Source organism: Lithobates pipiens, unplaced genomic scaffold (assembly GCF_037356315.1).
Source record: "Lithobates pipiens isolate NorthernLeopardFrog02 unplaced genomic scaffold, aLitPip1_a1.2 Scaffold_16, whole genome shotgun sequence".
In the NCBI taxonomy this organism is placed as follows: Eukaryota; Metazoa; Chordata; class Amphibia; order Anura; family Ranidae; genus Lithobates; species Lithobates pipiens.
This window is the reverse complement of record NW_027507748.1, coordinates 567,323,585-567,336,413: the sequence shown is the minus strand read 5'-3', so window position 1 is coordinate 567,336,413 and position 12,829 is coordinate 567,323,585. Positions and strand designations below refer to the sequence as shown.

The following is a 12,829-nucleotide window of genomic DNA, read 5'->3' as shown; positions in this document are numbered from 1 at the left end:
GAAATTGGATTAACTTACTGTACATAATGTCCCACCATGCCTTGATTTTTTTATTTTATTTTCTCAAATATGTCCTAATCATTTGAATGAATACATCTTCATCCCCTTTCTTTTTACTGGCTGACCCTACTAGTTCTTAAAGTTAACAAAATTTAGAACCAAAGTTATGAAAACCCTGAGAAAAATCTTCTTCCACTAACTTCTTCTTTTTTTTTTTTTTTTCTAGATGATTCAGAACTTCCAGGATGAGTCGTGCTTTGTGTTGGATTCAATGAAAGGTATGAAGACTCCGGTACTTTTTTCCCCAATAGATATAAACCACCTTACTGATCAAAGTATCCAAAAGAATAACTCTGTTAGTTATTTTTCAACCTGCTCTGGTTACTATGGGCAAAATATATATATATTTTTTTTTTTTTTTAAACAGAGGTATGTTATGGGTGGGAGGGTTTATGCAGGGCTTGATTTTGGCGTTCCGATTGCCAGTGTCCAGTTACTTGGAGGAGATGCATAAGGCTACATTCACACTTTTGCGTAGCAGGAAAAAGCATTCCCGCTTGCGATTTTGCATGTTGTATAGGGTAATCTCATTCACGTGAATGGGCTGCTCTGAGTGTGTGTTTCTCGTTTTTACTTACCTGATCCCTCTAAATCCTGTGCTCGCCCCCGACATCCTTTGCCGCCCACCCTGGCTATTGATTGGATAGAGTGGATGGATTGAAAGCAGTGCAATCACATCCAATGACGTGGCGCACCAGGGGGCGGGGCCGAGTTATACAGTGAGCGTCTACGGCTGCTAGCTGTATCACTGGAGCACACCCGCAAGCACTCCACACTATGCGAGGGAGCTCGCGTGAAGTTGTGGAGTACTTGCGGGAGGGACTTCCGAGACAGCCGCCGAGGGACCCCAGAGGAGCAGGTTCTGGCCACTCTGTGCAAAACGAGCTGCACAGTGGAGGCAAGTACATGTTTGTTGTTTTAAAAAAAAATCAAAAATTTGCCTTTAGTGATCCCTTAAGGGGTATTTATTCCCAAATGCACATTGTGCTGCAACTACCTCATGATTTGGAATCCCAAATTGCAAAGAATGGAGCCTGACCCATTGGTCTAGGAATAACCAATACTGCATCATTTGATGTACTTCAAGAATATTTTAGTTTGAAAATCCTGTTTGATTTTAAGTGACAGAAGAATTCAGGGAATGTCGGTGACCTCCATAAGCAGCCCAACTTCAGGGGAGGACGCCACAGCAACAATCTCTAAAGGGTCCATTGAAAGGCCTGGGAACTGCTTGCAGCCCAGGAACCACTGAAAGGACCAAGGCCTGATTCTGAACCAGATGAAGCTGAGCCTATCTTTCACTTAAGGCAACCTGCCAACACAACCAAAGGGAATTTGAGACATCATCTTCAGATTTGTGGACTAGAAGAAAGGTCACCACCAGATAAAATCACTCCACACAAGGGGGAATCAAAACCAAACACCCATTAGAAACTTGTAACAAATTCTTGTGAATGAAATAAATAAAAAAACCTACATGATGTGAGCAAAAAGAATTGGGGACAAACCCTAGAAAAAACCTAGGACCAACAGGTCCATGTGAGAAAGACTAGCCAGGTTACATGAGAAGGCCCAAAGCCTTTACACTATTCTCTTAGGGCAAAAGGAGGAGGATTCCATTACTGAAGAGGTCCGGTTAGGCATGCAATCTCGCTAGGCAAGACTTACCAGTGAAAAATGCAGCCAACCACAAGGCGTGTCAAGTGACTCCTGTGTATGTTAGAGAACAACTCCTGGGCCTACCATAATAGAGGCGCCGGAGGCAAAAGATTAGCCTGGGAGTCTAAAGGGGTGCTCTGAACCTGGATGTTCAATAAAGGGGTCTGCCCTGGCAGTGGAGAGATCCACTATGGGGGCTCTAAGCTATTGTGTCACCGTTTGACAAATTTACAGTCACAGCCAATAGAGGGTGAACAGCAGAACCAGCCAGAGAAAACTGAAGTTTGAGACTGGATTCTGTCAGTAAGCTTGTGCTCTACCTGTCTAGTAGTGTTCCTGTACAGGCGGGTTATTAACAAATGCATAGTGGTATAGGACACTGTTTATCAAATTCCTACTCAAAGGTGAACAGTCCAACACACTAGCGGGGACCCTTCGGGGTGCTTCCAGTCCATGTAGAGGAATATCTCGAATAGCAGGTGTTATGGATAGGTCTTTGCAACTGTAGGAGCTCTGAAAGACCCAAGGCATGAGACAGCAGAGGCTGCATCAAAGAGGTCTGATGCAACCTCTTGTAATTGAGAGAAGGCAGGAGATTGCTGTGCCTCTTTAAAGACGGATTTTTATGACTTTAAAGCTGAGTTGCAGATGGTCACAGCGACCGATGGTTTGGCCTCTAAGGTCTTGGTCAAGAATGGGGGGAGAGCAAGGGGCGGGACTTTAAATGAGGCACGTGGTAGCAAAAGAATAATTTGATGAACCTAATTGGAATTTATTGGTTGCCATAAAATACAAGTTGGGTACATTAAATATAAACATATTGAGGTGATGCATGGATAATACAGTACATCTCAGTCATAACATGATTGCCACATAAAACAGCAAGCAACAGCTTTCCAAAGTGCACCAAAACCATGATGAAGATAAAATTGTAAAATTTTGATAATGCCTGCAAAAACTCAGGCCTCTTGGATCCTTAACCCCCCCCCTAGCGGTAACCCTGAGCCAGACTCTGGATCGCTTCGCTGGATGCAGGGGAGGACACAGTGAGACTTACTTACCTTGTCCCCTGGATCCAGCAATGTCCCCCGCGCTGTGTGATTGAGCTGTCTTCCGCTCAATTCACAGTGCCGAATGCCGCCGAGCTCCGTTCCCTGCGGCGCACGGGAGCGGAGAACGGCGACAAATTCAAAAAAGTAAAAAGACACAAAACACACAGCACTGTAATCTTACAGATTACAGTGCTGTATTAAAAAATTACACACCCCCGTTGTCCCTAGTGGTCTGTGCAGTGCCCTGCATGCACTTTTATATTATAAATAGTTTTTTTCTGCCATTTGGAGATTGTCCATAGCAACCAAAATGTGTCCCTTTTTCAGTGTTTTAGAATTTAATTACATTATTGAATCATTTTTATTATTATATTATAAACTTTATCATACCCGGGATGTCTGCTAGACTCTGGTTTGAAGAAATTTAAGAGCGTTATTCCTAAGAATTGCAGGACTACAAAATAAAACGCCAGATTTCCATGCAAAATAATTGTACCGCTTTCAGCACCTAATTCCAGACTGAATCATACCGCCAGGGAGGTTAAGTAGGATATAAAGTTAGCTAACAAGGCTGTATGGGTATTGATAAATAACATGGCGTAAGGCAGCTCTATGTGTTTCATGGCTGGAAGGCCACTCGGTAGCCAGCACTTGATGTTTCTAAAAATAGAAATATTGGCATTAACTTACATAGTAGAATAAATGTAGATATGGGCAGGGGTGAAACTGAAAACCCCCGTACCAAATACAATTAAAATTACTTGAGTCCAAAAGATGGTGTAGTGCTGGGAAACACTAGCAATCCAAACTGCAATCCCCACCGGGAGCCACGGAGGGCAGTCCAGCGGGGGCACCCCATAGGCACCAACCAGGGCGGGCACGGAACTGTGGTGACCTAAGTGAAATGTAAGGTGAACCAAGATATTCACACGGGAGAGGTGGAAAGTCTTTGAGTCTGGCTGACCCAAGGCCTTAGACTCTAAGGCCTTGGGTCAGCCAGCGATCATATCAAGGAATTGGATGAATTAGGTCACAACCTCTTACTGCTGTAGAGTCCCCTGACAACAGGCTAGTGAACTCTACCTCACTTCTGTGAAGCTGAAAGACTCGGATTATGTAGATCCTGGGACTACAGGGTCACTGGTTTCCAGGTTCCAGGTATTTGTTCCCTCAGAGGATATGGAGCAAGTGTCTCTGGAAATGTTATGGGCTTGGGTCACCCATAGCAACTGGGCATGTTGCCACGTGGTGGTGGTGGTGGTGGTGATGCAATTAGCCCTAAGGTGTGAAGGATAGGTCTCACAAACCCAGGCAGTTAGTGCTGATTAGAGTTGGATGGCTAGAGATTGCAGAAATGCAGTAGAAGCAGACCAGAGTTACACAAGGTACGTTACAAAACAGGAGCAGCACCTGTTGGAAATGAGCCCACAATGCATTTCACCCAGCGGATGACCTCTGCTTTTACCCCTTCCCTTAGTCCCCCAACATTAACACCGGCAGTAAAAGTGGCAGTAGTGGGAAAATTTTATATGCGCCTAACTGCAGATGGTGAAGGTATCCCCCCCCCCCCCCCCCCCACAGCCTTACCCAGTGCTGAGACAATGCAGTGACTCTGGACCTGAAATGCACTCTGCAACTAACTTTTGTTAGTGCCTGAAGATCACATTCCAGGCTAGCTGCTAGGGCTGGGAACAACACTCCAATGTTGGACTGCAGAAATTATAATCTGCATAGCTAGCGACAAGCTCTGACATTGTATTGAGAAATCTTGATTAAAGTCAATGGAGGAAGAATGCACGTAAAAATTAACTGAAGAGAGTCTAGCAAAGGTTAGACTATAGTTGGGAGAGCTGAAGAACTTGTCCCTCCTCCTAAAACAGTAGCCAATAACAGGCATGCTGGGTAGAGGAGTGGTTATCCTGAGGATGGCCTACAGTGTTTTTTTCCTTCCAGTGTCCAATTTTTCTCTCCTCTCCTTCTCGAAGTAGAATTAAAAGCCAACCTTATCTGACTTCTGCTGTCTCTCAATGGACAAGGAAGAGAGCCTGATTTTACTCAAACAGGTTTAACAGTAAACCTAACCAAATAGTAATGTGTTCATATGTGTATCAATAGTTGCACTTCATACGTATACCAGGTTAGGGAACTACATTGTATTATCACCATCTAGTGGTTGTTCTCGGAAATCAAACTACTTGATACTCTAACCTCTGTTACTGTCTACATGATAACTTTTCAAAGTTATTGCTTGGTATGAACTTATTGCTTTCTTTATAATTTGATCTTTTCACACAGAGCCGTGTAGTTTAACGTCTGAGCATTTATGCACACAGACGTATTTACAGATGTATGAGTGTATAAAATAAAATATGCCTTTTTGTGCCTGCGGGCCCCAGCTGCTGCGTAGTTCCTCCCTTGGGAATGAATGAGAAAATACACTGTACATGAGCTATAGACTGAGAATTTTTTTTATTTTTTTTTATTTTATTAGAAAAAGGACATATCCCTTTTTGCTTGTCAGGACGAATATTAAAAGGGCCCTAGCTGATTTTGATTTTTAAAGTGTTACTCAGCCCACAACAGTAAAATCAATTTGTGTATATGCAGTAAAGCATGCTGGTTATACTCGCTGTGGAACCTAAGGGGTTTATGTTCTACAAAATTAAAAAGGTTGTTTCATCCTGCCTCCTCTGATCCTCCCCTTCTTCCATAGTCTCCAAACCATGTCCTGATAGAACAGAGCCTTGGGGACAAGCTGCACATGCTCAGTTTGGTGTATTGCTAGAGCGTTTTTTATTTTATTTTATTTTTCTTGGGCCGGGTGCATGTGATCAGCACAGGGCCAATCCGCACTGTCCAGACAGAGGGTCGGGGGTCTTGCAACCTCATAGGACAATCGAGTAGAATGCAAACTCCTACAAACGTTAACCTGTTAGACCCTGTTAGTCACAAGACTGCTATATACTGCTGATGAAAAAGGGGTATTTAGCAGTTTATATTTACTAAAATATTTGTTTTGTGTACTGTGGGAGACCAGATATAGTGAATGCAGGGTCCTGAGTTTAGTAACACTTTAGGCTCAGGGCACATTTTTTTTTAAAAAGCTATGAAAAAAAGATGTTACAAGCATATATTGTAAGTTATAGCGTCTACAAAATAGGGGATAGATTTGTCATTTTTCTTTTTTTTCTTTACTAGTAATGGCGGCGATCAGCGATTATTTTATTTATTTATTTTTTTCCTTCCCTCCCCCATGACTGCGACATCATGGCGTACATGTCAGACAGTTTTAACACCTTTTTGGACCATTGGCATTAATACAGCGGTCAGTGCGATTAAAATTGCATTGATTACTGTAAAAATATCACTGGCAGTGAAGGGGTTAACACTAGGGGGCAGGGGAGGAGTTAATATGTATCCTAGTTTGTGTTCTAGGGGGGATGGGACTGTGCAGGGAAACGAACAGATCGCTGTCCATACTCTGTATGAACAGACGATCTGTCAGTTCACTGCTTGGAGAACCGGCAACTGTGTGTTTACACAAACGGCTGTCGGTTCTCCGTGTGCCCCGAGTGATCACGGGAGCCCGGTGGTGATCGAGACTGCCGGGCACTTGCATCGGCGCAGTACAAATGCGGCGGCTGGTCGGCATGCTGTTAAAGTGGTTGGAAACCCTCACATATACCCAGTGAAGTGATCAGCCTCAGATTAAACAAATCCTCCTACATAAGTTTTTCATGTATAGCTGCTGTCTTCCCCTTTCTACACACTTTGGAAAGTGCAGATTGTGTTTACAATCTTTCTTCCCCTTTCAGCAGTGGGTGGGGAGCCTGGGCTTGTACTGTGAGAGCCGATTGGAGGAAAGGCAGCGAGATGTAAAAAGGAGACCAACCCTCTAGTGCTGATGGACAATTGGAGCTAAAGGCTCCCAACCCGGGAAAGACACTGGGGCAAGGCAATCGGTCCTAAATGGGGAAAAAAATAGATCGGGGCGACCACTTTAATGTGACCCAAAAAAAAATAAAAATAAAATTTTCCCCTCCAGGGTATCCGCTTTCAGAAAATATATAATGTTTTGGGCCTTTATCCCACCTTTGCACACAAAAAAGCAAAAACTGCTCTGGCAACGATGGGGTTAGTTGATAGCGGGGTACATTTTTATCTATTTTAATGTTTTAATTTTCCAGAGCTAAAGGAATAAAACAGATCAGATAAATGGCAAGAAAATATAAGATTTGGCAATATAAGATTAACAAAAAATCTAATTTATGCATATTTTTAGAAATTAAGTCATTAGCCTTTAAACTATAATATAAGGTCGGTTCTGGGGTACATTCTTAAATTTTACCATGTGTCTTTTATAATTTATTCTTTTGATTTCTTTCAGCTGAAACAAGTGACAGTTACCACATTATCCTAAAATAAAGTTTCACTTGAAGTACAGATTTTCTCGTCACTGAAGACAGATATCGTCTCTCTGGGCTCTTCAATAGGCTCCCAAGGCTTGAACGTATTGGAGAAAACTAAAGATCGCTGTGTTGCCACATCTCTGGCAAATTGTGCTACCCTCATTTTCTTCCATTAGAGAACAGTTAGGCTGACCTTGCTTGTGCAGATTGAACTCACATTTGTTCTGTGAAATGTTCTAGAGCAGTGGTGAGAAGAAACCATAGCAGTTGTTGCTATGGCTTATTTATCAAATAATCAGGGTTTGTCTGCACAAACATTTCCAGATACCTTGAAATGAAGTGAACTTTGAAGTGCATCGCAGACAAAGTAGCACATTACTTTGTCTCATACATTCACTGTTCTCTTCTTTTTATACTATAGCAAAGAAGCATTTTTAGCTGTTCATGTTGGCTGCTGGAAGAAAAGAATATGATATTCTTGAAACATATTGGTGTATGTTATTGGTCAACCCATCAAACTGTACTGTCTGAAAGAGATGGTAAGGGGGTTAGTATTTTTTTATGTAGCATGTGTCTTTTTGTATGATGCTTTTTGTAACACCAGCCATCTTTCCTAGCTGTTCCTATTCTTCTCAAGCCCAGCCCCTCCCCAGATTTTTACTTGCCTTTTTTATACATTTTTTTTTCTTTTTTTTTTTTGCTTGCCACCGGGGTTATCAGCCATTTTACTTGACTGCTGGACAGGTAAAGGTCCGGTTTTAATGATTTAAAGACTTGTTTCAGTGCTGTGCATCAGTGATCATGCTGTTTTGTATTGTAAACTTGAGGTTGGCTCTTCTTGTATCTGATCGGATGTAAAGAGTCACTCTAGAGTAGAAAACACATAAATGACAATGTTTAAGCCAGTCCACCCAAAAGGCCAGCCTGTGACTGAAGAGGGCCCTGAGATTACTAGTATCAATTTGTTGATTCGAAAGTATTACTTTTCAAGAGCACAGTCCTCACTTGTGCCAAAACCATAGCAGCTTATGTCTTCATTTTGTTACTAATAAACTCAAGGCAGGGTCAAACTGTGCAGTCTTCAACTTCTTGCTCTGTGCTGTACCATTATCAGATAGAAGTTCCTGTAAGCACCCCTTTGCATGCTATGGAACTTTATTGATGTCTGGACGTAGATCTGGTGTAACATGGCCTGCATAAATTAGTCAAACTAATTAATTAAATTCCATCCGCTATTTAACTGTATCCCATTATAACTCACCCCTCTAACTTTTGTATTCTGACATCTTACTATTTTTTGTTTGTTTTTTTTGTTTTTTTACTTTGATTCATTTTTCTTTTTGTAACATTGTTTTGGTCTAAATAGTTATTGTTGCATTTATTTTGCAAAGCATTGCTATTCTGTATTTACAGAGTCACCCGTGGCATTCTAGAAGTCTTGTGGGACAGCAAATACCTCCAATAATAAAAATATTGCTGCCATTTCAAGAATTTTGTGATCCAGCTCTGTTATGGAAGGTGTCCTTCCTATAAACATTGATGTGTGAATGCTGGACATGAATGAAAGTACATTTTTGATGTGTTAATTTCATTTCAAGCCATTCCTTAACTTAATGAGTGACCTGTGGAAGCTTTGTCCATAGTTGCCATTTTAAAATAAACCTGCCATAGAAGAAATGTGGGCGCTTCAATGCTGACTCTCTTTCTGAAGTCTGCTAGTGGCCTGCACGCCATGCGGATGCTTCAGTGCTTGAGTCATTGGCCCAGAACTATAAACTTAAGACATTCTAAGTTTCCCGACAGACAGCTAGCCCTGTTGTGTCAGCCAATGTATTCCTCTCACCACAGGTGTATTTAGAATGTTTTCCAGTGCAAGTTAGAAATTAAGAGCCAGTGAGGCTGATCTACTAACGGAGTTGAGAATCTTCCCACAAACAGTTGTGTGAATATTCACTTCAGTTATCCACCCATGTGAAAAGCAAATTCCTGCTTACATATTTCACTTGTATGTAATCAGATAATTGCAGCGAACATTCAAAGAATTTGTGTGAAGACTCTTCACCCTTTTAGTAAATCATCCTTGATATCTGATTGGTGGCAGTGGGCAATCACAACTTGCGAAACTGAAACAAAACCAGAGAGCGCAATGATATTGTGAAGCCTTAAATAGGTTGTAAGCCCCCCCCCCAAAAAAAAACCCTGCAAGACAAAGGCATAATGAGCTAGTTTGCATTGAAATGCTTACCTAAGAACGATGCCCTGCAGCGGCGCCAGCATCCCACTGACACGGCCAACATATTTCCCAGAGTTACTTCCGGGTTTGCAGCTCCAGCACTGTGATTAGCACAGCTGCCGCCAGTCACGGCACCGGCCCTGTAAAAAAGGCACGAGTAGGGGCTGTTCCTTCCGTGCGCATTGCGCCAATGGCAGCATATATAGTAAATGTCTCCTAAATAGTGCACGTTTAGGAGATGTTTACAGTACCTACAGGTAAGCCTTACTATAGGCTTACCTATAGGTACAACTAAAGAGGAATACTTTATTTCCTCTTAAATGGACAGTTTTTTTATTTGTTTTGTGTTTTTTTTTTTTTCAAATGCGTATACTTACAAAGGTTTATGTAACTAGTCAGATGATGGCTTGCATTTTTTTTAAAGCTGAATTCCAAGCAAATTACTAAATACACAGCTCTGTCCCAAAGCCCAGCCCTGTCTGTGTAGGTGTGTGTTTGGGGCAGTCATCCTGATCTCTTGATCTGTCTATGCTGCAGTTTCACTTTCACTTAGAGGTCCCAACCTGTACCCTGTGACTGGACAGTGAGGCAGCACACTGATGTGCTCATCTCACCTGTCAGCATGGTTCCTTGCACTTTAGCACACCTACATTTTCCTCCTCTCTGAGATCCTCCTTTACACCTTATTCAGGTAATTGTGCTGCTTGCATTTAAAAATAGATTTAATGTGCTAGTGATTACAGAGCTGTTATATTTTGTTCTTTATATAGACCTGGAGTTCAGCTTTAACATACACCAGAGAAATACCATATGGAAAGTCTGATTGACCAAGGTATCGCCTGCACATTGCCCTCCTGTTTTGGAGCTTAGTATTTACACCTAACTTACCCAACCAATGGAATATTTTTTGGTTAAAAAGTTTGTGGTCTACTCAACAATCATTCAGGGTGCCAGGTATTGCAGTAACAAATTTATTTTATGTTTTATTTGCATTCACACACAAATTCTGGAAAAAGTAGCATACAAATCCTTTACAAAAATAAAAGCCTTAATATAAAATTGTCTGAAATAAAAATGTTTTTAAGTAAATGTATCTACTTGTGTTTGGTAAATTTGACTTCACTCTGGGATTTAATGCTTACTTTTACTCAAGCTGTATGTGATTTTAACTGTCAGACCATTTTTGGTAATTGCTCTTTATAGCATAACGCATTAAAGGATGGGGGGGGGGGAGGGAAGAGTATTGTCTAACTTGCTGCTCCTAATCTATAATTTTGCCTTAGATCTCACGCTGCATACCTATAACTATGAGGCTGTAGCTATAGGCACACCTACCAGGAAGTACTATTTTTCAGGAGAAATCTCAAAGGGGTACTGCTCAATTAACTTTTCTACATTTTGCTTACAACAGTAATTATTTTAACTTTGTGTTTTTAGTTTCACTTTACCATCTCCTGAAATAACAGTAAAGGAGTGTTTACCAGTCTTGATGTGACTGGCAAAGTTGCCAGGTCTTAACTCTTTAAAGATAGCTGGTTCAAAACTAGCCAACACCACTCTTAAAGTAAACATGCCTTTGTTAAACAACCCATTCTGTATAAAGTATATTTATATTTCATTTTTTTATTATATAATATATAATACCTGCTGTTCTCAGCTGCATAAGAGCTGGGGGGAAGGAGAAGCAGCAGCACACTGAGCTTCTCAGTAAAAGGTTGTGTGGAGGGGGAGGTGTCAGAACTATATGATCCTTGAAGGAGAGCAGGCAGAGTTCCCAGCATAGCTAGAGAACTGGTGTGTTCTGCTTAGAGTGGTCAGTTTTTAGTACGAAAGCAGAGGGACTGACAAGGACACCAGGGCTTTCACATAAAGGAAGCAATACAAAGAGAACAGGATGCTTTCTCATACAAGTACATAGTACTGCAGGCACCTTTCAGGAATATTGGTTGGGTTTACATATTCTTTAAAATAAGTCCGATGTTAAAATGTCTTTGAAAAAAGCACAAATGAATGTATATGTTAACAATGGCAGCTTAAAAAAGAGGGCTCCTGTTATGGACCGTGAAAAGGCTAACTTCCTGTTGTCATGCTGACCTAAATCTCAGAAGAATGCAGCTCAGGAAAGTCAGGACTCCTTACATAAGGACATTTGCATCTTGGTCAAGAATTGTAAGACAATCCAGTGAAAACCTACTTCCATGGAACAGATGAGCTATTACCCATGAATTACAAATTTGTTCAGTGGTGTACATGTTGCATTCATGGTTTGCATGATTTTTTTTTTTTTTAACTTTGTACATCATTCCCCCCCCCCCCCCCCCTTCATATTTGAAAAATAAAAACAATCAAAGACAGCAATATACAACCCTGTGATAAATCTCACCAAGTCAGTGAGCCTATATAATCAACTGACTTTAAAAGAAAAGCCCAGCCCCTCCCCATTTTTGTATGTACAACATTTCTATTAAGTGCATAGGGAAAAAAAAGACAATTGGCCCACTCGTTTAGATACATCTCAAGTGCAGAGCTATGACTACATAAGACAAGGCACCCTTGGCTAAGACTGAGTCCACGTAAGGGGGAAACATTAGGATTATCACAGTAGTATCAAAGGAAATAAAAAAAATTAAATCTAGCATGTCTGTGGCTGAAAGCCAACACTGCCATACCATTTAAAACTTTTTGGAGCATCCCCTGCTCAAATACGTGGCTTTATATAGTGGCAAGTTGTTAACAATGCCCTTCCAATAAAATGAGGGGGTTTCTGGTTTCTTCCAGCACAGCAAGATGGTCATGAAGTGAGATTGAGAGGAAACTCCTTTGTGTTCTGCATGGTGCTAGCTCTGCCACCAGGCCCAGCAGACAAACAAGAATGATCAATACTCCTGTATCGGCTTCCAATGCCAGAAGATGTTTGAAATTGGCAGGAGAGGTGGTACGCCAGCCTTCCACCGAGCCATAAATAGTGACTGTTTAAATTGAATGTAGTGGCCCCTAGCTGACATGAGTCCTAAATGGGTAGTCCCACATGTTGTCCCCTTGGAAACGGGCTTAATGGCATCCAGCTTTCCCTACATTTTAGTGAGTACTTTTGGTCTCTCTGCGAACAATTCCTTATAGACTTCAGATGGCGACTTCGTTATAAATTCATCACACAACAGTTGCTCTAAAGGAGATGACCTAATTTGTGGCAAAAATCTAAATTGTGCCAAAAATGCAAGCAGCGGAAGAGATACCAATTTGGATGGTGGTATGTATACTTAAAGGAGAAGCCACCTGGGGACCCCTGTATACCAGATAATATAGACTTTCATAGGATCCCAGGAGCACGTTTGCTCCATCTCCATCATCACGTAATAACCAGCGTCTGGCAAAGACCATTTGCCATGCTAAAAAATATTTAAAGAGATCCAGTA

General features: G+C 41.4%; 1 protein-coding gene across 3 annotated transcripts in view; it reads left to right on the top strand.

The window, feature by feature from the left end:
• The window catches only part of TFCP2 (transcription factor CP2), a 135,783-nt gene extending 125,277 nt beyond the window's left edge, over positions 1 to 10,506 (top strand). For all 3 annotated transcript variants that reach the window (XM_077483681.1, XM_077483680.1, XM_077483682.1), the window contains 2 exons: positions 227 to 278; positions 7,159 to 10,506. In XM_077483681.1, coding sequence (XP_077339807.1) covers positions 227 to 278; positions 7,159 to 7,196 — 90 coding nt within the window. In that variant the 3' untranslated portion in view covers positions 7,197 to 10,506. The remainder of the gene's footprint in view (positions 1 to 226; positions 279 to 7,158) is intronic.
• The last annotated feature ends 2,323 nt before the right edge of the window (positions 10,507 to 12,829 follow it).